Raw genomic sequence first — 26,189 nt, forward strand, 5'->3', positions numbered from 1 at the left:
TTTATTACTGTGAAGCTGCTTTTAAACTATTATACTGGAGTTACTTTATGGTTTATTCACTAAAAATTGTTTGACATTGTTGCACCTACTTTCACTGAAGTTGCAGTGAAGAATACAATTTTATCAACATATTCATATTTTAACACTTTGAAACCTAATTATTTGACTTGACTTTAAGAAAAAACAGAATAACAAACTGCAATGGAACAATTAACTGGAGAGTCATTTACTCACCCTCGTGTTGCTTCTGAAAGCTTTCCACTGTGGGGAAACAAATTTTTAGCAAAACCTTCATGCTGCCGTTTTTTCACAGTGTGAAACAGACCGTGACCTTCATATCATGCACTCTAACTCTTTGAAACCATGTGAATAGTTTGTGTTTACCTGTTGCACGAGTCTCTTCACGCTGGTGTGATTCAGTAGACAACATCCCCAACAGATCTGCAACAATGTAGGAGACGATCACAACTCAAGCTCACAATATTATAAAAGACAGACTAAATGGAGTAAGCATGCATTCATCAGTATTACACAAAGACTTTATGTGTGTGTGCATATCAATATATTCCACAGTTGTGTGCATATAATAGACATCCTGCAGGGACGAACTAAGTCTTGAATTAGAAGTGATGCTTTAATAACAAATCACCACCACAGCATTCCAAAGTCATCATTTTAACCAGCCTAGGCAACGGTGCATTAAAGGAAGCATTAATCATTCAGGCTAATTAGCGCCCTCTGTTGGTAACTGTTAGTCACTGCACTACAGCGCTTGTGGGTGTTTGGTTGTAAAGCAAATGGTGACCAAATTAAAGATATATATATATATATATATATATATATATATATATATATATACACACACTTTATATATATATATATATATATAACCGTACAGCTGTTTCCAACATTGATAATATTAGAATGATTTCTGAAGGATCATGTGACACTGAAGACTGGAGTAATGATGCTGAAAATTCAGCTTTGATTACTGGAATAAATTACATTTTAACATATATTCACATAGAAAACCCTTATTTTAAATTGTAATAATATTTCACAATATTGCTGTTTTTTTTTTCTGTATTTTTGATCAAATAAATGCAGCCTTTATTATAAGAGACTTCTTTCAAAAACATTAAAAATAGTAATGTGACTTTTGACCGGAACTGCATGTGTATATTATATATATATACACACACACACACACATAACATACACATGTATACACATATTATTACATTATTTTATGCATGACACATTTGTTTACAATAACAGATCAACACGTGCAGGTATGCTCACAAGGACACTCATAAACACACGAGCACACGGCATCAGTTGTCAATTATTAAACAAACATGATCCTGTTCAGAGAGAGAGAGAGAGAGAGAGGCCACAGCCATTTCACACATGCACGTCTCACCTTGAACATCAACACACTCCCGCTGGATATTTCCCACAGGATTATTCTGCTTCCTGATGAACTCTGACCGTCACTGATGGACACAGGTAAAATGACCAGCCTTTATTATTTACTCTTTCAGTCCTGATCAAATTCATGAAAACTTCTGTTCGTCGTCACATCAGAACTCTGAGGAGGTTGGAAAGAGTCCAAGAGCGTTGGTAGTTGCGTAAATCCGTCTGTTTATAAAACACACGGACGTGATGAGAAGGAAAACAAGAGTTTTGATAAGAGATCTGCTTTTGTTTGAGCATGTCAAACAATTATGAAGTACATTTTATGAAACAAAAAATTTCAAGATAACCTACAAACGATATGTTGGGTAAAACTTCACAATAATTTGTTTAACATTAACTATAAGCACTATATCATTACAGCATTTATTAACCTTTGTCAATGTTAGTTTATAAAAATACAATTGTTCTTAATCTTAGTTCACAGTGCATTAACTAATTAACTTCCTGAGAATAAGAGCCTCAATGAGCCTTGACCTAGAGACCACGCTAACAACCTAAATGAAATAGTTCTTCATTTGAAGAATAAAAATGGGTCACCAGAGAGTGTCTCACCTGAAGGGGTTTGTGTATCAGGACTGAATAATTCATGGGCAGTTTTGGAGGTGAAGGTTTCTCCCGGAGCTGAGTTTCCCGCAGGCTGAGACTGAGGTTTCAGATAACTCTCTCTCAGGTGGAATATTACAGGTGATGAGTGCAGCAGCACCTAAACAAAAGGACAAGAATAACTAGATTTATGTATTTTCTAAAGAAAACTGCCTATGCCAGAGCATTGTTGTGCATTCCTCAAACATCTGAGTCAGAATTTGACATGTTGGGCAGCTGAAACTAAAGTCTGGAGGGGTTTGTTTTGGAAGCAATTAATACTCTTATTCATCAAAGATGCATTAAATTAATCAAAAGTGACCATAAAGACAAAGATTTCTATTTCAAACAATTGCTGTTCTTTTGAACTTTCTATTCATCAAATATTCCTGAAAAATAAAGTGTATCACGGTTTCCACAAAAATATGAAGCAGCGCAACTGTTTTCAACAATGATAATCAGAGATGTTGTAAACACTTTACAATAAGATCTCATTTGTTAACATTAGTTAATGCATTAACAAACATGAACAAGCAATAAGCAATGTATTTTAGCATTTATTAATATTTGTTAACATTAGTGAGTCAAAAATGTAAAAATTGCCATTGATTAAAGATGAATAAATGCCGTCGAAGTGTTGTGCATTGTTAGTTCATGTTAACTAATTTTGTTAACTACTGTTAACAACTGAAATCATTACTGAAATGTTTCTTAAGCAGCAAATCATCATATTAGAATGATTTCTGAAGGATCATGTGACACTGCAGACTGGAGTAATGATGCTGAAAATTCAGCTTTGATCACAGGAATAAATTACAGTTTACAATATATTCACATAGAAAACAGTTAAAATAATATTTCACTGTTTTTACTGTATTTTGATAAAATAAATGCAGCCTTGGTGAACATGCACTCTAAGAAATTTGGAGGGTTAAAAACAACCCAAGTTAGGTTGAAAATGGACAAACCCAGCGAATGGGTTGTTTTAGCCGGTGGTTGGGTTTTTTTTTTTAACCCAGCAATTGGGTTGTTTTAACCCAGCGGTTGGGTTGTTTTAACCCAGCGAATGGGTTAAATGTTTGCCCAACCTACTGGGTAGTTTTATTTAACTCAACTATTGTTTAAAAATGACTCTACTGCTTGCTTAAAATGACCAGGTTTGTCCATTTTCAACCCAACTTGGGATTGATTTTAACCCAGCATTTTTTAGAGTGTGAGAGACTTTAAAAAAAATCTTACTGACCCCAAAGTTTTGGACAGTAGTGTATTTAAAATAAATCTGAAAATAACATCACATTTAACCTTCCATCTGTCTCTTCCAATCATCAGCCACTCCTCCGAACTTCCCCGATGATCCAAGACGGTTTCATCAAAGGCCTCCTGATTCATCTGCACAGAGAGAGCCCTCGATCTTACCCAGCGTTCCAGCATACGACTCGGTCAGCATCCTCACCACTGGCCCAACAAACGACACGGACAGCATCCAGACAGGCCACCCGGTGACCGACGGCGACAGCATCCAAACGGCCCATCCCGCGTACGACACAGACAGCAACCAAACGGCCCATCTGGCGTACGAGACGGACAGCAACCGAACCCTGAACCCATCGTTCGACACGGACAGCACACACACCCTCCACCCCGCGTACACGCTGGACAGGGTGACCATGGAGGGAGTCCCAGGGCCTCCTGGAGGTGATGGTCCAGCCTCCAGCATCTCAATGAATCCACCTCCATACAGCCCACCAGATCCTAAAACAGCCGGCCTCATGTTCCCCTCACCGATGATGCATTACCCCAACCACCCCGTCATCACCTGTCAACCTGGAGCCAATCCGCCAGCTTTCTACCAGCCCTCCTTCCTCCCGCCGTCCACCTACCCGTCCTACACTATAGTAAGATCACCGTTTTATCTCTAAACTCATGAACTCATAAATTTGAGGCTGATTAACTCAAAGTCTCCTGCAGAAACAAGTCTAGTCATGTGACCCAAAACACAAAAAAATATTTAGGCCTAAATTTAAGGTTTAGGTATTTGAATTGCATTGCATAAATCTGTTAAAAATAAAACTACTCAATTTATTCAGTTAAAAAGTATGAACAAACCAACATTCAATTAGTTAAAATGTATGAGATTGAAACAAATTGATTTATTGATGAAAAATATATAAACTTGGTTACTGTGCATTTAAAATGCATTCAGTTTATTAGTACTATTACAGAAATCTGACTTGTTTCATTTATGTATGACTGACAAATATGCATCACAATAAAGGGTTAGTTCACCCAAAAATGAAATTTCTGTCATTCACCCTTTTGTCGTTCCAAACCCGTAAGACTTTGTTCATCTTCGGAACACAAATTAAGATATTTTTAATGAAATAGTTAAAATATTTTAGTAAAAATAGTTAAAATAGTCCATGTGACTACAGTGGTTCAATCTTAATGTTATGAAGTGACGAGAATACTTTTTGTGTGCAAAAACAAAACAAAAATAACGACTTTATTCAACAACATCTTCTCTTCTGTGTCATTTTTGTATGCTATTGACGTTCAGTGCTTCCAGGTTCTACGTCAGAACACAGACTCATTATTGGCTGAAGCTGTTCACGTGAGCAGCAGGACGCATGGGTGTGATGCTGAGGCAGGAACCGGCCAATAACGAGTCGACATTCTTACTTAGAACCTGGAAGCACTAAACGTCAACAGCGTACAAGAATCGTTCAATTAGAATCAGTATCGGCAGATATCATTCTGAATAACTGGTTATCGGCATATATTCTGAATAATCGGTTATCGTATCATCAGATATCATTCTGAATAATCGGTTATCTGCAGATATCATTCAGAATCGGTTATCGTATCATCAGATATCATTCTGAATAATCGGTTATCTGCAGATATCATTCAGAATCGGTTATCGGCAGATTATCATTCTGAATAATCACTATCGGCAGATATTCTGAATAATCGATTATCATACCGGCAGATATTCTGAATAATTGGCTATCAGTATCGGCAGATATCATTCTGAATAATCGCTATCGGCAGATTATCATTCTGAATAATCGCTATCGGCAGATATCATTCTGAATAATCGCTATCGGCAGATTATCATTCTGAATAATCGCTATCGGCAGATTATCATTCTGAATAATCGGTTATCGGCAGATATTCTGAATAATCGATTATCATACCGGCAGATATTCTGAATAATTGGCTATCAGTATCGGCAGATATCATTCTGAATAATCGGTTATCGGCAGATATCATTCTGAATAACTGGTTATCGTATCGGCAGATATCATTCTGAATAATCAGTTATCGGTATCGGCAGATATCATTCTGAATAACTGGTTATCGTATCGGCAGATATCATTCTGAATAATCAGTTATCGGTATCGGCAGATATCATTCTGAATAACTGGTTATCGTATCGGCAGATATCATTCTGAATAATCAGTTATCGTATCGGCAGATATCATTCTGAATAATCAGTTATCGGTATCGGCAGATATCATTCTGAATAACTGGTTATCGTATCGGCAGATATCATTCTGAATAATCAGTTATCGTATCGGCAGATATCATTCTGAATAATCTGTTATTGTATCGGCAGATATCATTCTGAATAATCTGTTATCGTATCGGCAGATATCATTCTGAATAATCTGTTATCGTATCGGCAGATATCATTCTGAATAATCTGTTATCGTATCGGCAGATATCATTCTGAATAATCTGTTATCGGCAGATATTGTGAAAAATGGGTTATCGGTATCGGCAGATATCATTCTGAATTATCTGTTATCGTATCGGCAGATATCATTCTGAATAATCGGTTATCGCAGATATCATTCTGAATAATCGGTTATCGTATTGGCTGAGAAATTTAGTATAGGTGAATCTCTATGTGAACTGTGTTTACCACGTAATACTAAATGAATAAAACCACAAGAGTTCATCTTTTATCATTGTCTAGCTAACATTTTACAGTAAGTTTCCATTTGTTAACATTAGTTAACATGAACTAACAATAAAAATACATTTAAAGCATTTATTAATCTTAATGTTAATTTCAACATTTACTAATACATTATTAAAATCAAACATTTAACTGTTAATGTTAATTTATAATGAGCAGTTGTATTTTTATTAGAGATTAATAAATTACTGTAACAAATGTATTGTTTGTTAATGCACTGACTAACATTAACTAATGGATCTTATTGTAAAGTGTTACCGTTGTCTCTTTTAACAAAATCTTGGTAACACTTTACAGTAAGGTTCATTAGTTAAACATTAATGTATTAACTAACATAATGTGGGTGAAGTGAGGAGCACAAATTCAGAGTATGGGACACCATACTTGGCTACACATCACATCACTTTAAATTTAGATTATTCTTAATTATAAGTAAACCATGAGTCACTTTGGATAAAAAGCATCAACCAAATAACTAATTATTGCATTGTAGGTCTGGAGCTTCATGTCTAGTTATTGGTTATTCTTGCTTTTTGGATCTAAACATCTAAAACTTGATTTCAGTACATGAACGGGCCGCCGTTGGGAGAGGAGCAGCCGGCCTTACCGAAAGACTACCTGGTGGAGTCTCTGCTGGTGACCATCTTCTGCTGTCTCATGAGCGGCCTCGTCGCAGTCATGTACTCGTATGAAGTGAGCACCTGAAAGACAACGCATGAGTACAAATACAAATACAAATGATATTCATTAATCCTGACCTCTGACCTCTCTGCAGACGCGTGCTGCGCTGACCAGGGGTGATATCCGTGAAGCTGAGAAAACGTCCCAGAAGGCTCGTCTGCTTGTCATGTTCAGTTTGATGTTTGGCATATTTGTTTTTGTGGGCTGGATTATTTATGTAGTGATAGTGCTCTGTGCATAGAAACTGTTTTATCTGTCAGTAGTTATGTACACTACTGTTCAAAAGTTTGGAGTTGGCAAAAATGTATAATTTTTAAGTCTTTGAAAGACGTCTCTTCTGCTCACCAAAGCTGTGTTTATTTGATTAAAAATAAAATAAAAACTGTAACCGTTTTCTATGTGAATATATTGTAAAATGTAATTTATTTCTGTGATCTGAATTTTCAGCATCATTTCTCCAGTCTTCAGTGTCACAAGATCCTTAAGAAATTATTCTAATACGCTGATTTGTGATTATTAAACATTTATGATTATTAATAATGTTGAAAGGCTGAATAAAAAGTATTTTCTTTAAAAAAAATAACCTTACTGCCCCCAAGCTTTCGAACGATAGTGTAATTGCTGCGAAGAAACTAGTTTTACAGCATGGAGATTGTTGTTTGAAGGTGTCATTTCTCACTCTTTACTATTATTCTAAAATGTGGAAAATAGTAATAAATCAAGTCATTACAATTCTGAAATAACACAAATGGAAGTATGGGAATTGCATACCAATCAAAACATCTGAAAATGCTGGTCAAACATTTGACTGTTTGTGTACAATATGTAGCAAATACAGAAAACTGAAACTCCTGTATATACAAGTGATTCTCATATTAAAAGCCTGTAAAAGTTGTGAGCAATTTAAACACTAAAGTCTTACATTGTAAACAGATTCACCCCTGACTTCACTGTATCAAAAAATAACATATTATAGCATTTCATGATTCAGAAGGAAATCATTGATAGAGTTTGTATTTACATTCAAAGGTCTTATAAGTAATAACTACCACCTCGGATTATGGCATTTGTTCCTAGAATCAAAAATGAAAGACCTTCCTGTCACTGGTAATAAACCTTGTGCCTTTGTTGACTTTACTAAGTAAAGACTACCATAATGTACAATTACTAACAAACAGAATTATGTGTACAGTCTCTAAATATTTGTAATATGCACTATTGTGTGAAAGTAAGTAGCACCCTGCAGCGCTCAATAAAGAAAAAGCTATTCATTGTGTTTAAATTATCAGTGAAGACCTTGAAAGAGATATATCAATAAAATGACTTTTATTACATTATTAAGCCTGATTCTCTCAGCATGGTTTGGAGAGCTCGCATTAAATACAATGAAGAGCAAAACAGAGCTGGAAAAACAAGAAGTGACCAACAGAGGGCGTCACTGCAGCTTATATGGTTTTTGGCTTATATGGGTTGACCATTATACATAAACCACAACGATTTACAATAAAAGTAAAAGAATAAAAACATCAGATGTAAAATAATACAATAAATACTGCACATTGAACACAATATCTAAATAACGTCACAATATCTAAATAATGTTTAGCTGCACTTTGGCACTAAAAAATAAATAAATAAACAGGAAGTAAGCTATAAAGTCAAACTCTAAACCAAGAAAGGTCTAAAATTAATTTAAAATAAAAACATTAATAGGCGTCATATAAAACAGTGTTGTGCAGTGCAGTGAGTTCATGATGGCATAAATCATTCAAGAATCAATCAACACACAAAGCAACCTTGGGTTTTAGAAACTACATAAATAAATAAAAATATTATTATTATAATTACATCAGTCAGAATAGTTTGAGAGGTGATAAAGACGAGACTTAAAAGAACAATGGAATGTGGCAACAGCAAATTTCAAAACAATAATAGTTACAATAAATCATGTCAAATTGGGCCTTAAAAATGGAGATACTAATTTTGTTTACATTTTGTCTAATTAAAAGAGATTAAAAAAAAATACTTAAGTGGCACTTACAGCAGTAAATCTGAGCAGCTATTAGTGCGCTATCAGCTTCCTCATGCATGAAAAACAAGTTTTGCCGAAGAAGAATTTAAGGCTGTTCATATTCTAGACACTGCATGGAATATTTTTAACAGCGATGCTGTTGTAGACATTATTTGCAGTGATCAACGCTTAAGGCTGTTTAAAGGGATGGTTCACCCAAAAATGAAAATTACCCCATGATTTATTCACCCTCAAGCCATCCAAGGTGTATATGACTATCTTCTTTCAGATGAACACAATCGGAGATATATTTAAAAAATATCTTTATAATGGTAGTGAATGGGGGGCGAGATTTTGAAGCCCCCAAAAAATGCATCCATCCATCGTAAAAATAATCCATCCGGCTCCAGGGGGTTAATAAAGGCGAAATCCTCCGACATTTCTCTTTAAAATTTCTCGTTTTAGACTTCTAATTCGTGACCGGTGTTTTGTTTTGCGCTATCCTTTGCACTTCCGCGTTCGTCATTGCGTCATGCGTCAGGTCAAAGGTTACTCTTCCGCCACAAATCGATGCGTACGGCCGTCTGCCGGAAGCTAGTTATAATAGTTAATAAAGTTATAAATATGGATATTTTTCTTACAAAAACCCATCGCTTCGCTTCAGAAGGCCTTTATTAACCCACTGGAGCCGTATGGATTATATTTATGATGGATAGATGCATTTTTTTGGGCTTCAAAATCTCGCCCCCCATTCACTACCATTATAAAGCTTGGAATATTTTTAAATATATCTCCCATTGTGTTAGTCTGAAAGAAGGTAGTCATGTACACAGGCTTGACGGTGAGTAAATCATGGGATAATTTTCACTTTTGGGTGAACTATCCCTTTAATTTAGGCTTTATACGAAACTAACTCGCCAAACAGTGCAAATATGCTTAGACGGTGTAGATGAACATCTAATATTGAGCTTAGATCAGCGGTCAGCTTCAGGAGAACCTGAATAAAGATCATCAATTATATAGTGAAGGCAGAAAAGACATTCTGACTGACCACAGAACAGTTACTAGTGCAGAAAACAGGCACATACATGCATGTGCTCATAATCAGGCATTTGTGAATGAATTATTAGATTTGTAGTGGTGAATGTGTGTGATTTAATGTTAGTCTGAAATTTAAAAAGAATTATATGTTTTATGAATTAGTGGGTATTAACATCATTTAATAATTCATAAGGGTTTGAGATGTTCGGTATTAAAAAAGAAGGACGGATTATAATATTACTGTGATGACCTGATTCCCACTCAAATGTCTGTCAATATTCATGAGCTTCTCCAACATCAATCATTAAAACTGTCAGAGACAGTGTGAACATCTTAAATATTATAATCAAACAGAAACAAAGCCCCCTGACATGCATGTAAACACACAACAGTTTGCTTTTCGGTAAATGGGTCGTTCTCATAAGCGTCCATGATTCTGTTTGGGTGTTAAAGCTGGAAACTGTGTGTCAGTACGTGGAAGAGTGTGTGTTTGTTTCTCGCCTCTTTAGCTCAACAGCTCCAGATATGTAACAGGCACCTTCCCCTTCTGGTTTCCTCTCTCTCCGATCAGCCAATCAGAGTCCATTCCAGGCACTGTGTACACTGTGATGAGCTGATCGTCCAATCAGAGGATGGAGAATTCACAATGTTTAGTTTTGTCACCAGCAAAATTATTGTGAATATATTTGAATATTCAATAACACCAACTGTAAACTATATTATCACTGAGTAATGTATTAAAAATAGGATATATAGTAGATCCTACTTTACCTCCGTACATACAGTACATTCACATGAAGCAATATACACTATATAGCAAATCTCGTCTGTAAAATTGCTTTGAAACAATGTGTATTGTGAAAATTATATTAATGCATTCAATGCACTTGACTATTTCAATATAAACTATAATGCCTTAAATCATTACAACATTCACAATTCAAATAATTTCTGTATTGTGACATATTTCTAAGAGAAACTGAATATTCAGTGTGAAATAATTTAGGGCGGGGCTTGAGGCTACAATATTATGTGGTGATATTTTTTTTATCTTCCCAGCAAACATCTGCTCACCTCATCAGCCAGCAGTGAGAGCTCACTGGAATCTCCTGCGTCATAGGCATACAGGACTTTGGCCTTGCGCGTGCCGCTGGCGGGCGGCTGCACTTCTTCAATCTGAAGAGCGTCTGTGCCTGGAGATGGAGAATTTAGTGGCAGGAAGGCGGACGGGTCTGTGGGGCTGCCGACGGCGTGGGAATTCACCTCCAATGAGTCGGGGCATCTTCTGAAAGAGAGAAGATTGATGGAGGAGACGCTATGAGGGCTCTGCTGACTTGTGTGTCCACTAACAAGACGACAAACTCAAACTCACATGTCTCCACTGGAACTGCGAGCAGATAGGTGGGAAAAGTAAAATAGTTGTTTAGAATAATGTCATGATCTACAAATCAAATAATGAAGGTACACCAAGTCATAATTTCCACTGTAAAGTTTTCCTCTTTAAGAAATTGATCACAGATCATTTATTATAGCTTGTCAAATTTGCCCCTATTTGGGTGTGAGCAAAAACACACGGTTTTTGTGTGTGTCCCTTTAAATGCAAATGAGCTGCTGCTCCCGGCCCCCTTTCCAGAAGAGGGCGGCGCTTTAACAGCTCGCGCTTCTGTTGCTCAACAACAACAAAGCTGGAGAATCTTACGCAGCCAAAGACGATTGTCTTGACAACTTTTAGGATGAAACTGGATGTTTCTGGATGTTCAACTAATTTATGTAGTTGCTGTGGAGTTGATTCAACTCATCCACTAGCATGTGCCGTCATGTTAATCTTTTGTGCAAATCCAACGTTGAATTGCTCATGTTATGTATTGCTAATGAATTAACTAGTGTTAACAAACGAGACCTTATTGTAAAGTGTTACCATTTACTGTTATTTTTTTTTTTTTGTTTAATTTTGGAAAATTATTCAATAACTCAAATTGGATTTTGTGCATGCTAAAAACATTAAATATGACGTATGCCCACCTGCCCAGCTCTTTCTGCAGCTCCTGCATGTATTTGTGGCACTGGTTGTAATACACCGTCTGCGCTTCCACAAACTCACACAGGCAGCGCAGATGATTCACCTGCGCAGACACAAAAGACGTCATTAAACCTCTTTAAAACCCTCGGCACGCTGTGCAAACACAGACTGTACTTCATTTGTTTGCATAAGGATAATAGATATTTAAGCTTGTTTTCAGAGTCTTTTGAACTATGATTTAACCTTTACTGAGTGATGTTTTGATATTCTTTGAGTTTCAATGTGTGCATATTTTGAGGGGTTATTAATAAAGCCTATCTTGCCAATCCTGGCAGTGAGGGTTATTCATTAAAAGTGGCTTGTTTACTTAACATTAAACTATTCAAACAAACACTTCTGATCGGATGTGTGTAGGGTTGGGTATTGGTAATTTTAGCGATTCTGATGCTTTTTCATTCCCAGTTTCAATTCCAAAAAGATTTTTAAAAAAAGTAAGTATTTTTTACTTATTCTTTTTGCAAAATATTTGTTGCAGCTGAATAAGAACACTTATACAATGAACTTTGTCTATGGTTTTAACAAAAATACCACAGCAAAAACAACTAATATACATGTAAAAATGGTTAAAGACAAGTAAGCAGTCAGGAATAAAACAAGAACAATTAAACAAAGTAGCAATAGACCAAAATAAATACAACTGAACAAAAATGCAAGTTTTTCAGGTAGATCTAGTATTCAGGTACAGAAATTGAAATCAAATGTAAAATAACCCTGCAAAATCTTCACTTTATAAACAATATATAGACTTATTAAAGTTATAAAAGTTATTCAGTCAAGATCAGAGAGTGATTTTCTCTTTTTCTTTGTTCTTTGATTAACATTAGTGACAAAGACGGCAGAAGGTTTATTAGGCTGCTGTCACTTTAATAGCTGCACAGATCCAATATACTGTTACACATGCGTTTTCGTTCTCAACTGTTTATGTTCACTTAAGACAAGACTGTGTTTACAATGATAATTTGACATCATTTTGTGTGTATTTGTCTGTTTAAGCGCAATAAGATGCGAAAGAGAACTAAATTCAGTATTCGCGCACTATTTGAGAGGCACTTTCTGTGCGTGCGTCGTGTGCATAGAGAATACAGCGCACAAGTGCCGAATTGAGCTCTCTTTTGTGTCTTCTTGTGTTTGAATGGTTTAAAATTACAATAAAATCCACAGACAGGAATCGATAAGTCGAATCAAACTTTTAATTTTATAACAAGTTTCTGATTTTATATAAATTTCCTGAGTTTAAGTATCTGATTCCAGAATTGTGTGGAATCTGTGTGTGTTTACCGCGTGTTAATGCAGCATGCAGTGCGTAAACACGACTCACGTGTGTGCTGCTGATGCCCTCCAGGAGCAATCTGGTGACCTCAGCCTGTCTGTCAAACTCTGTCTGAGCAACTCGCAATTCATGCTCCGCCTGCGCGAGAGAGAGACATTGCATAAGCAACATTTGCATTTAAACTCTGATCTGATGAAAACATAAAAATGAATCTCAAGGTCATATTTCAATCCACAGTCAAATGGAAAAAAATAAGAAGGAAATAATATATACATATTAGAGATGCACCGATATATCTGCCAATAATCGGTATCGGCCAATAAAAGCAAATTTTCACACTATCGACCGTTAGTTTAAAAACAGCCGATTGTCAGGGCCGATATATCCTGTCAATCAAAAGAGGGCAGGAAAATGAACTGCATTTGAGTTTTGTGTAAAGAAAATGCTAAGAAACCAGTTTTATGTTCAATATTAATAGTAATTATATGAATTAACATTCAGAAAGCTAAGAAATATAATTTAATCTTCAGAATTTAGTTAATTTGTGTTAATATTAATTTAAGTAATGTGTTTGTTTATAACTGATACCAGTTACTCTGAAACAAGTTGATCAAAATATAATAATTAAAAATATAATGATTAATTATAATGAAATTATCATTAATTTAAAAGAAGATATTAAAGGCAGAACCCCCAATAATATATTTTGCAGTATTGTGCAAGATTTGTGCATTTGTGACATTATTTTTATTATTAAACTCTTATTTTCTCAATTTCAAAATGATTTTCATTACTGATTTACAAATTTCTTTGTAATTCAGTAGTTATGATAGTTATGAAAATAAATCTCACAATTCTTCACTATTAAAACTTTGTGCAAAATATTTATTTTATATCAAATATTTTATGCGTAATATTTAATTTATTATTTTGAAATATGACCCGACATTTCATCATGACATTCACTCAAATTTAAATTCAAAGTAACATAATTCAGTTAACAACATAAGAAAAGTGTACAAAGTGATTTGTGATGACCTGACGAATTAATGACAACCAAACCAGAAAACATTATGACAATATATATAAACATCAATATTTATATGTGGCGATGTCACACTTACTTTATCAAACTCCTCATTCCAGAGCTGATCAGAGGAGAGAGAAAAATGCAGATAATATAATTCAGAATGCTGACCAAACTATAAATGTGTAATAAAACCATGAGTCCATTAGAATATGTGATTAGTTTGGTTATAGTGGTTGCTCATTTACTGTACTGTACACAAGAAAGACTAATGTAGATTGGGTGAAATAATCACAAACTCTGGATGTACAGAATTAACGCCTTTGACAACAGCATGTCAGGATAATGAATGACAGATTGTGTCTCTCATGAATATTAATACTGGAAATGTAATAAAGTATGTGCATATATATATGTGTGGAGGTGGACGTCTCAGACAGTGAAGACCGCAAGATGTTCTTACCGCAGATGCACTGGCAGACAGCACATAATTACGCGGCCTGGTCTCTTGAAAGTCTGGAGCAGCCTGAAACAGACAGGAACACACTTTGATACACACCTCATGCCAAAACAAAATCAACAAACAGATATTTTAGGTAAGAGACTGACTGGCACCATTGAACTATGGGATGAGAGCTGCTGGTCATTGTGAGAAGCTTCTAAATGCCATGCATCAGAACAACAGATAGATCTTTAAAAAAAATATGAGAATAAAAGCATCTGATCTTTGATCTTGCTGAATGGTGAAATAAAGAAATAAGTGAACTGAAATAATGTGCATTATCTATATATTTTGTTGCATTAATAAATCCCAAAACAATTAGAGTGGGTATATGATGATATGATGGAACAAATGATCACTGTAATTATTGCAAAAATTAAACTTACTGCAATGCATTTTGGAAATTTGGATTTTTAATGTTTACTCAGATACATGTAATTCCATCATATCATTCAAAAGAAGATCTTATGCAGTTCCTGCTTTGTCTTTATGTCACTGCCATTCAAAAACATGTTAAAAGGGCAGAAAAAAGCACAATGAGGAAATTCACTGCGATACTCACTTCTCCCTCACACTGTGAAGGTTAAAGCAGAGACACATGGTTAGTGCTCGTAGCGTAAACGGGAGAAATCACTCAATATTCACATTTCACAACAAACACAAGGAAGAGACGCATATCAAGTGATGCCATCAAAGCATGACAAGGAAGGTGAATGAGAGGTTTGGGAATCAAGAACTGGTTCTTATTAAGACTAGTTACATGAGAGAGGTGAGTTTTCCAGACAACCAAGAATTTCTCCTACTGTTTATTTCTGATTTGGCATAATTGTTCTGTTGATTTCATCATTTGACAAAAATTAAGGTCAGTAAATCCAATAAAACTTGTTTTCAAATCATTGTCCATTATTTCTTCCTTAAGGAACCGTTAAGAAACCAGAATCATTAAAGGGTTAGTTCACCCAAAAATGAAAATTCTGTCATTAATTACTCATCCTCATGCCGTTCCACACCTGTAAGACCTTCGTTCATCTTCAGAACACAAATTAAGATATTTTTGATAAAATCCGATGGCTCAGTGAGGCCTCCATTGACAGCAAGCTAATTAACATATTCAATGTCCAGAAAGCTACTGAAAACATATTTAAAACAGTTCATGTGACTACAGTGGTTCAACCTTAATGTTATGAAGCGACGAAAATACTTTTTGTGCGCCAAAAAAAACTAAATAATGACTTTATTCAACAATATCTAGTGATGGGCGATTTCAAAACACTGCTTCATGAAGCTTCGAAGCTTTACGAATCTTTTGTTTCGAATCAGTGGTTCGGAGCGTGTATCAAACTGCCAAAGTCACACGAACTACTGAAATTTCTAAACACTTATGAAGTAACGAAGCCTCGTTTACTGAAATCATGTGACTTTGGCAGTTTGATACGTGCTCCAAACCACTGATTCGAAACAAAAGATTCATAAAGCTCGGAAGCTTCATGAAGCAGTGTTTTGAAATCGCCCATCACTAGATATTGTTGAATAAAGTTGTTATTTTGTTTTTTTGAGGCACAAAAAGTATTCACATCGCTTTATAACATTAAGGTTGAACCACTGTAGTTACATGAACTGTTTTAAATATGTCTTTAGTAGCTTTCTGAGCATTGAAAGTGAAAAAAATATCTTAATTTGTGTTCCGAAGATGAACGAAGGTCTTACGGGTGTGGAACGACATGAGGGTGAGTAATTAATGACAGAATTTTCATTTTTGGGTGAACTAACCCTTTAAGTCAAGTCACCTTTATTTTTATAGCACTTTATCCAATAAAAATTGTTTCAAAGCAGCTTCAGTAATAAACAGGAAAAAAACAGAATTAATGATGCAAACTTCAAATTCAAATTTCACTGTAAAGCAGCTGTAGCAAGATAATAGTGTCATTAATATTATTAGAAGACACGGAATTAGTTTCCAATGCTGTGCGGATGATACTCATGAAATCTCTAAATTATTCCAGTTAACAGAGTGTGTTAAAGATATAAAATATTGTATGACCTTCTATTAAATTCAGATAAGACTGAAGTATTACTCATTGGACCAAAAACTTGTACACAGAATCTCTTAGACTACAATCTGCATTTAGAAGGATGTTACTTCATCGTCTACAGTTAAAGACCTGGGTGTTATATTAGACAGCAAGTTGTCTTTCGAAAATCAAGAAATATGATCACAATTTTATCATTTCTACATTGGTTATCTATTAAGTTCGATCTCAATTATAAAGTATTGCTACTGACCTATAAGACTCTAAATGGTTTAGCTCCTGTGTATTTAACCGATCTTCTATTGCCCTACAATCCATCACACTCTTTAAGATCAAAAAACTCTGGGCTTCTGGTTGTACCTAGGATATCTAAGTCCACTAAAGGAGGGAGAGTGTTTTCACATTTGGCTCCTAAACTCTGGAATAGCCTTCCTGATAATGTTCAGGGCTCAGCCTCACTCACCCAGTTTAAACCTAGATTAAAGACGCATCTCTTTAGCAAAGCATTTACATAATAGTAATTCTCATAACCTTGTATTGCAGATATATCAGATGAAACGCACATGATTATCTTTTGCTTGAATTGTTATGAACAGCAGCTACGCTAATGATTTTCCATTTGCTTTTCTGTTTCTGCCTCAGGATGCCCATTATTCATCAGCTCAATTCAGTTAATTGCAGTTCAATAATACAATTTAAAAAAAAATTGGACTGTGATACAGAATCGGAAATGCTAAATCCCCTATGATTCCCATCCCTAGAGAAAAGAGGAAAAATGAAGAGAGGACAGAGTAAATAATGCGTTAGAGGAGTCTCACCGCCGCTTTGGCCTCTGCTGCTTTGGCCTTCTTGAGTCGAGCTTTACAGGCGTCGAGATCCAAGCGCCGATTCTCCAGGAGTCGCCGCTCTTTCTGTGAGGAGAAGAACATTTGTCAATGCATCAGAATTGTGCTAACTAACTGAGATACTATCTCAAATCCATTAGTCAAACTCACAGAAATGGTCCTCCAGTCTCCCTCCAGAAAGTTGCGCAGGGGTGTGAGGAAGCTGATGGAAGAAGTCTGCAGAAACTCTCTCTCAGCGCCACCCAGTCTCCTCTGGCAGTCGCCCACTTTGATCAGGGTGCTTCCTACACAGCCAAAGCACAGATGAGTCACAGCGTGGGCAGATTCTGAGCTGGACTGAGAAGAATTACTTCTAGGGCTGCATGATTAATTGAAAATAAGCCGCACGTGATTTGGCAATTGGCTGTGTTTTTTTTTTTTTTTATGAGCAAGGTTGTCAGTAAAGTACGAAGTGAAATGCTGCTCCATCTGAAAGCCAGAGGGCGCTCTCGCGCAGAAACTCCAAATATGCCCTGGAGAGAAATATAACACCTGTAGTTCCAGGAAATGCCTATGGGCATACTATTGCTGTAGCTCAATAAACAGAAGACTGAAACGCTTTGATTAAACATGACTAATAAACACACGACTACGAATATATATGGTTTATCCATAGACTGTAAAAAAAGATGGACGACGCAACACCGCTTCCTTCCATTGTAATGAACTGAATGTAAAACGTACGACGATGGGCGTTGACGTTACGCAAAAACGTCAGTTTGGAGCCTGGGCATGCGCAGAAGGAATCGTCAGTGGAGCCCGGAGGCAGAGTCGTGGTATCAAACTTCCGCCCGACGACTGCGTCATCATTGATGTATTTTAAATAGGCTATATAAATTATACACAATTTAAAATTCTACCTATAAAATAATAGGCTATTCTGTTTCTAGAGCAATAACATTTTTGAAACAGCAAATTTAGTAGATAAACTCAATATAATATGCCACTAGAAACAACTCTAAAATGTCAGAAACGGTCCTAAATCAAGTTTAAATCTCCGTTACAGGAGATCGATTGCTGTAGACAGTGCTCTATAATTAATAAGAGTAGGCTATCATTAGTTTTGTCCTGCTAATTATTTTATACCCATAAAAATAATTAGTAACTGCCAGATAACGATCAACTGCTTTTTCCCATCATGGCTAACGTTAGGCGTGTTATCTTAGCTAATAACATTTATTAACTAACTTATAAAGCCCACATTTAACGTTACCGAAAAAAGTTCAGTGATCCGTCAGATCCTGTAGGTTGGTTAGTACAGTTTACTGCTGAACAACTCATTTTGTCGGTGTGAAATAACACAGAAATCGAAAATTAATAGTTAGTTATATATCTTCAATCTCCCCTTGAAGCTCCGACAGTCCTCAGAGAAGCTGTCAGTCACAACTGTCAATCATAACGACACGCCCCGTTTCTATAGCATCAGATTGCTAGCTAAAAATCAAATTTAATCACAAAAACGAACAAGTGAATATATATCAGCGTGATAACAACTACCTTAAATGACCAAAACCATTTTTCAGAAAATTTTATTTGAAGCGTAATTTATTTTTTTGTTTTGACTCATTCCCGTTCGTTTGAATGGAGAGGGCGAGGTTTATGTCCAGCCACCAGGGGGCGATCAAAGAGCCCGCAGCTTCACTTTTCAGTATGCATGAGGCACACCCGGGTTTATCTTAGTTCTTCAAGCCTTCTCGGGTATTTTCATGATAATAAAGTATATTTATAATGCAATGCTAATCAACATAGCCTTTATCGCTGTATAGAATACTATGAAATAATATTCTTTTATGCCTTGTTCTGTGTAAGAAGCCACAACATCTTACAGAAGGATGTTTTCAAACACTCGACTGGTATTATGAAGTGAGTTTGAAGTAAAAACATGTTATTAATGTCTTTTGTTGGACAAGAGGTTCATGTTCAGAAAGATGTTTGACGCGTGTTGCTTTTTCAAATGCATGTTTAAGCGACTCAAACTTGCAGTGCTTTCAGATGGAGCAGCATTTACTACTGATTACAGAGCCGTGCTTCATTGACAAGCTGTGCATAAAAAAAAATAAATAAATAATCGCAGTCTTTGCGATTTCATAATGGCACAATTTCGGGTTAATTGTGATTAATCGTGCAGCCCTATTTACTCCATTTCCCCAAAAAATTTCCCACACAAATACATAAATAATTGTCATGTTTGTGCAGTCCATTTACTGTTTTGCAATCAATGAAGAGTTGTTTGTTTTTTAATGTCATGCCAGCTTTTGTGGCTATTTTCATGCTGTGAAAAAATGTATAATAAAACTATAGCAGATTATATAAGATACATATGATTTATCCCAACATTGGGACTGATTTCATTGCGTTTGCTCATGGTGTATAGATCCCACTCTGTTTGCCATTTGTTATTAAAGGGGTCATGAATTGAGAAATCAAATTTTCCTTGAGCTTTTGACATATAACAGATCATCATACTACAAGAATATCCTGTAAGTTTCAGAATTGAAAACTTCCTTGTTAGTCCAAAAACAGCTTTTATTGAAACCAAGCCCAGATTGCGACTCGTTGTGTAATGTGCCTATTTATTACGTCATAGAGAGGTGAAAGACCGCCTCTGCAGAAGAAATCAACGCCTACTTCTACATCATTACCACTGTAGCCCCGCCCACTGATTCGCACATTAAAATAAAATACAATGCTGTGCCTTCTATATTGGATCCAACATGAACGGCGCAACACACTTATGTGAGTAAAAAAGTTTTTACTGTATCTCTATTGCTTTGATCATTTGATATGTACGGATTGTGTACATGCCTAAGCAAAATCACCAGTGATTTCTGATATGTAATGATTCAATGTAGGACTACAGTCAGATGTTTTTGTCTCAAAATCGTTTATTGCTCATAAATCAAACCAGTGACTAAACGCTCAACTTCACATTGTTTCTGTTAGTAGGATGAAAATAATCTTATTTAAACTGTGATTAAATTATAGATAGAAAGCAATCAAAGAACGCTCCCTTTACAATCGCTGGAGCTGTCAATCAAACAGTGCGCGTTTATTTATATTACTCGCGCCAAAACTCCCATTTTATTCAACGAATCTCTTATTTACATTGCGTTTGCACTGTTAGTTATGATGAAAGCATTCGTTAGGTTGCAGAAATTGTGTTGCAATGATGAGATCGCTGCTTTCATGCACTCAACAACGTGTCTGTGATCGACTACAATGTTCATCACTGCAACCTTTCATGCCACGATCTAAATATAATGCTATAATCAACACTTTTCACGATTGGTAAACCTTAAGAGCTGTAATAGTAAAAACTTGCTAAAATTTTCCACATGTAATACTTAGCCATTTCATATGCAAAGATGTCAGCCAATCACAGCAGTGGGCGTTTACACTGAAGGCTCACAGCAGACACGCCCCTTAAACAGAGTCTAAAATCAGGGTAGGAAAAATGGCTTTTATTTCTAAATTATGACATATTTTGAAAATCATACAAACTTTATAAGTGCACCCCAGGAAACATTATAAAATAATAAAATAATGCAGTTCATGACCCCTTTAATATAGAAATTTACAATGTTTTAGACACTTAGGAGGTATTATTGTGCAGTTTCTGAGGTCTGCTGATCGCAATCAATGAAGAGATTTGATGTGGATGCAAAATTTGGACGCAAACGAATTATGTCACAGCTGGTTGAGAGAGTGACGTTCACAACCACACATTAGTCAGAGCAGCTGTTCAGCCCACTGAATCAATAATTAATACCGAACGCCTTTTTACATCTACAGCAGTCTGTGGTTTTAACTGCGAAATTGAATCGACTCACCTAATCTCGTTTTAACCTAAAAATAAAGCTTTCCGTGAAACTAATCAAATCAAAAAGTCAACGAGTATCATTGATCATGTGACTCTTTGTACAGACGGTCAGATGTTCCTGATGCTCTGTGAATCATCACTCAAAATCCTGCTAGAGAACATGATCATCAGGTTTTGTTCATGTAGCTCCAGTGCTGCCGTCATTAAAGTGAAAGAGACACTCACCAAATACTGAAACATTCTCAAACTGTAATGCTGATAATATAATTTGTAATTAAAATGCAACCTAAAATGCATCTTTTAAAATCTTGACATTAGCAACCTAATTAATGGCCTACTGCAAACACAGTCAAGAGGCTGAAAACTCAGAAAAACTCATCTATTAATTTTACAAATAGACACTTCAAGGATTTCTATACTTTAGATCGGCTGCATTAGTCCTGTACTTACAGAGATAAGCTGTGTATTTCCACTCACACTACAGCCCATCCTAAAAGCATGTGGTCAGTCACGGGACATTAATGAGCCATTTAAAACCACTAAGTGCACTTTAGTTTGAGAACAGACTAACAAGAACTGCCCAGTTCCCTCTCCACTGAATGGATCTATTAGATATTAGAAGAAGAAGGATTTATAATATGGAAGTAAACAAAACAAAACCTTAAAAGGGAACTATTATGCAAAATTCACTTTTACATTTCTGTAGGGATCAGTGTCCGACTCCAGTTCGAACATATAAGGCTCAACACCGCTACCGACAGTTTGACATTTTCAGTGCGTGAGATTGTCCTGTTTTGTTGTTGCACGAGCTCTTGAAGCGCCGCCCTCTTCTGGAAAGGGGGCCAGGAGCAGCAGCTCATTTGCATTTAAAGGGAAACACACAAAAACGGCGTGTTTTTGTTCACCCCCAAAAAGTGGGAATTTTAACATGCTATAAAAAAAAAAAAATCACCTGTGGAGTATTTTGAGCTGAAAGTTCACATACACACTCTGAGGACAACAGAGACTTATTTTACACCTTGTAAAAAGAGGAATAATAGGTCCCCTTTAAAATATATTTATTCACTTATTAATGCTATTTACTAATATTATCTAAACCAATCCATATTTAATGTAGTCGTCAAATTTATTTGTATAGCGATTTTGACAATACAAATTGTTTTCAAGAAGCTTTAAAGAAAATCGTTATGTTAGTGTTTATAATATCTTATCATGCCTTATAGTCGCATTTATCAGATCAGAGCTGTGCGATAATATAGTTACTTTTTACAATGATACAAGCAAACAGCTGAGATAAATACAAAAGTATAATATACCGTACATGTTGTTTTACGCAAGTATATTGCATGTATGCGAATAAAGTTGGACATACTTATGACCCTTTATATAAAGTTGGATATATATTTTTTCTTTTAAATTCTTTTACCGTGGTTTTGTTCACAGTGACAGATGAATTTTGCACCAAATTATTATTATTATTATTATGGTATTTTGATCGCACCTTTGGTGCTTCTTCATATCTACTGAAAGATATAAAGGGAAAATATCTCTGGAAGAATGCTGGACAGGATATGACATCAGAGACTGCTGTGACCTCTGACACTATTGATCACTGCGACGGGGAACAGAAAGGAAAATGCATCGAGATTTATTGGTTTGGCTGTTTCCACAAAGCCTGCAGGGAAAAACCATCAGAGACTGCAAGATCAATTCAATCACAGTGAAAAACTTCAACATCACAGTCTGTGCCGTTTAATTATTCCACCACTTAAAGAGCGCACCGCTCACTAACCTATTTTGTTTTCATATTACATCTACAAAAGCAGCTTTAGAATTATTAATGTTACTGAACTGGAGGGGACTGAATTAAATTAAGAGCAACATTTGAGAACCACATCAATGGATTTGTCCTCAGTTTATTTTACTTTTACAGACAAAATAAATCAAGCATTTACTCCTGCCAGGCTTTTTCTGCCAAAACTGCACATGAACAATCCAACGCTGAGGTTTGCAAAGATGCAACATTTGCTAATTAATAAGTATTGATAAAAATAAAATAAAAAAAATGGATGTATGAATGCACATTGTGAAGCCACAAAAACAAATGAACATTATTTACCATACGGGGTTCCTGGTCCAAACTCCTTCGCTGCCTCCAGCATGAACTGTCCTAATATCTCTCCATTAGTGGCCCGCGGTGGAACCTTCCGGTCAAGCTTTTCATACAGGAACTCTTCGATTCGAGAACCTGCCGCACAAACAGACAAATAATAAGTGCTGGGTAGTAACGGATTACATGTAATCTGGATTACGTAATCAGATTACAAAAATCGCGTACTTGTAATTAGATTATATTACATTTTAAAATACCCATAATCAGACTATAGTTACTATTTTATTGAAGTGCTTTCAAACGATTAATCGCAATAAATCGCATCCAAAATAAAAGTTTGATCACATAATATGTGTGTACTTATTATGTATATATAAACACACACACACACATATTTAAATAAATATTTACATGTATGTATATATAATGCATGTGTGTGTATTTATATATACATAATAAATACACAGTACACACATTATGTAAAGAAACGTTTATTTTGGATGCGATTAATCGTTTTACAGCACTTTTATTGATTAAGTAATTACATATTATTTGCACAACGGCAGTAAATTATAATTTATTGTTTCTCTGATGTTGGTTAATAGTCACATGACACGCAGGTAAACAAATAAAATATTTCTTTTTTTAGTGTTCAAGTGATTTTTTTTAATGATATATTATCAGCTTTTCATAGGTCCTTCTTGAGGTCCTTCATGTTGTTGATATATTTTATATCGCTTTTTAATATATAGTTTTTTATTTTTTCTAGATATGAATATGGTACAAAATAATCATATTCAAATCTATGTGATAAACAAGTTTGGTTAAAAGTAATCCGACTGTATAACAATTAAAATGTGTAATCTAACAGATTACATTACTAACTACAATTTTCGTCACGTAATTTGTAATCAGTAATGGATTTGTAAGTATTTTCGGCTTGTTCCATTCCCAGATTTTATTAAGATACTTTCGATTAATTTGGGTATTATGTATATTTATTTAAGATATTAAATATAAAATACTTATTCATATTTTAACTCGTAAAGAATTGCCTTCCCAACACTGCCGTCATTATCATCATCACACAAACATTTTATATGTTTTGTGATGGAAATGACTGGAAGGGAAGATTCGACCTCATAAATGCCATTGATTTTAAGATCTTTACATGACAATCTGAGCATTTCTTTATTAATTTACTACTACACCAGTCCATAATTGATCATTTTATTTCATAAACTAATTTCTTATCATTTTTAGATGTTAACTCACTGCTAGCTCCAAGATTTATCCAGCATTTTCTCCAAAAACCGAATAATGTCATTACCATCACACACATTAGTGTATGTTTGATCAAAGCCTTAATCAGATATTTATTCCAGACCACGTGATTTATAGTAGGAGTGTTTGAGGCTTGGACACCTGCTTACCAGGGTTTGGCTGCAGCAGAACTTCAGTCTGTCTGTAGATTTTCTCGGTCCAGTTTTTGGTGCAGTCAGCTCTGGACAGCAGATTCTCAAAGTGAGTGTCCAGCTCGGTCTTCTCAGCCTGTCCCAGTTTCTCCTCTGTAAACTGGAGCAAAAGTAACGACAATCTGTAATATTCCTGAGAGGAAATTAACACATCAAAATAATAACACACACCTTAAAATGTTTCAATAAGCCTCATGTTCAATCAATACCACCATTTAACTGTTGTTAAAAACTGATGATTGTTTTGTACGCTGGATTTAAGTGAATTTGTGATTATATCTGAGAAACGGTTTCGTGTTTTTGGTGTAAACGCAGAGTCACGCGCTACACATCAACTGTCACCGACACTCTGACTGTTGCGTTTAAACTCATATATTTATCCATAAACGGCCGTTCTTACCTGAACAGCCCGAGAGAAGAATATTCCAGCATCTGTAGCGAGTTTCCTCACGTTGAAATCCATGTTGTAAGCGGAGAAAGAGGCGGAATCCCCGCAGCATCAGGCGCTCCGCAGAGGCCAGTGTGAGTGTGTGTTTATGTCTTTCCAACCGTTTCTATAAGCGGTTTATTCCTCTAGGGGGCGCTGAGTAACATTCAAAACTCAGTTAGGTTTTACTATTGTAAACATTTGTGCATAGGATGAGTATAATCGTTTGAATCGTTACCTTTAAGGATTAATAGCTGATAAAAATCCATCAAATAAATCTCTATAAAATGACAACTTCGCTGACCACACTCACACTGTGATTGGTCCATTCTAGCAGCGCTGAGAAAAGTAACACGTATCACGTGAGGTGACGACGCCGTTTTAGCGCCTTTCCCGACAATTTATTTAGTCATTAATAGACACTAAGAAGTGAATAAGATAAATATTATTTAAAATAATTATTACGGACCAATTACAGACTTCTCCCTGCCTATTTGTAAAACTCTTTTCATGCAAATTATCATTCTACTTATTTCTATGGGCAAGTGTGTGAGGCATCGTCAAACAACCGCCATCATTATTATAGTCTTATTTTTGCCGTATACAGTATAGGCTACTATGCATTTTGTGTATGCCTGAATACCTACAGTAGGTGACCTATGCATTACTTTAAGGGAGAAAAAAAATGCTTTTTGCACACTCTGCTGGTTACTGTGAACCACAAAATCATATAGATATGAAAGAAGTAGTATGGTAGCATGTTATTCTGAATTCTGCCTCAT

General features: G+C 35.6%; 1 protein-coding gene and 1 long non-coding RNA gene across 5 annotated transcripts; one reads left to right on the forward strand and one right to left on the reverse strand.

Moving 5' to 3' along the window:
- The first annotated feature begins 430 nt into the window (after positions 1 to 430).
- Positions 431 to 9,487, forward strand: LOC127516919 (uncharacterized). Of its 3 annotated transcripts, none has more exons than XR_007931130.1 (5): positions 431 to 506; positions 1,279 to 1,509; positions 3,391 to 3,956; positions 6,611 to 6,739; positions 6,822 to 9,487. It is a non-coding gene; the product is annotated as an uncharacterized LOC127516919 (long non-coding RNA). The 3 variants fall into 3 exon arrangements; XR_007931129.1 differs by having other exon boundaries at positions 1,373 to 1,509; XR_007931128.1 differs by lacking the exon at positions 431 to 506 and having other exon boundaries at positions 952 to 1,509.
- On the reverse strand, positions 8,037 to 25,548 carry sh3glb2a (SH3-domain GRB2-like endophilin B2a). Of its 2 annotated transcripts, XM_051901825.1 has the most exons (12): positions 25,381 to 25,548; positions 24,939 to 25,080; positions 23,512 to 23,640; positions 17,684 to 17,817; positions 17,507 to 17,599; positions 14,620 to 14,682; positions 14,254 to 14,277; positions 13,178 to 13,267; positions 11,802 to 11,902; positions 11,152 to 11,166; positions 10,854 to 11,064; positions 8,037 to 10,392 (listed from the first exon to the last, which is right to left on the reverse strand). In XM_051901825.1, exons 1-12 carry the CDS (start codon positions 25,441 to 25,443, stop codon positions 10,285 to 10,287), a joined length of 1,173 nt encoding a protein of 390 aa, XP_051757785.1. In that variant the 5' UTR covers positions 25,444 to 25,548; the 3' UTR covers positions 8,037 to 10,284. The 2 variants fall into 2 exon arrangements, with proteins under 2 accessions (XP_051757785.1, XP_051757786.1); XM_051901826.1 differs by lacking the exon at positions 11,152 to 11,166.
- Positions 25,549 to 26,189: the final 641 nt, after the last annotated feature.

This window comes from Ctenopharyngodon idella, chromosome 8, assembly GCF_019924925.1.
Source record: "Ctenopharyngodon idella isolate HZGC_01 chromosome 8, HZGC01, whole genome shotgun sequence".
Taxonomy (NCBI): domain Eukaryota; kingdom Metazoa; phylum Chordata; class Actinopteri; order Cypriniformes; family Xenocyprididae; genus Ctenopharyngodon; species Ctenopharyngodon idella.

Bases quoted from the DNA above. Each gene is read 5' to 3' on its own strand.
- sh3glb2a (XM_051901825.1), bottom strand. From the start codon at position 25,443: ATGGATTTCAACGTGAGGAAACTCGCTACAGATGCTGGAATATTCTTC. The intron at 14,683-17,506 runs GTGAGACTCCTC...TGTCTGTTTCAG, and splicing joins CAGCAGAGGCCAAAGCGGCG to GCTGCTCCAGACTTTCAAGA. The intron at 14,278-14,619 runs GTAAGAACATCT...TCCTCTGATCAG, and splicing joins TGTCTGCCAGTGCATCTGCG to CTCTGGAATGAGGAGTTTGA.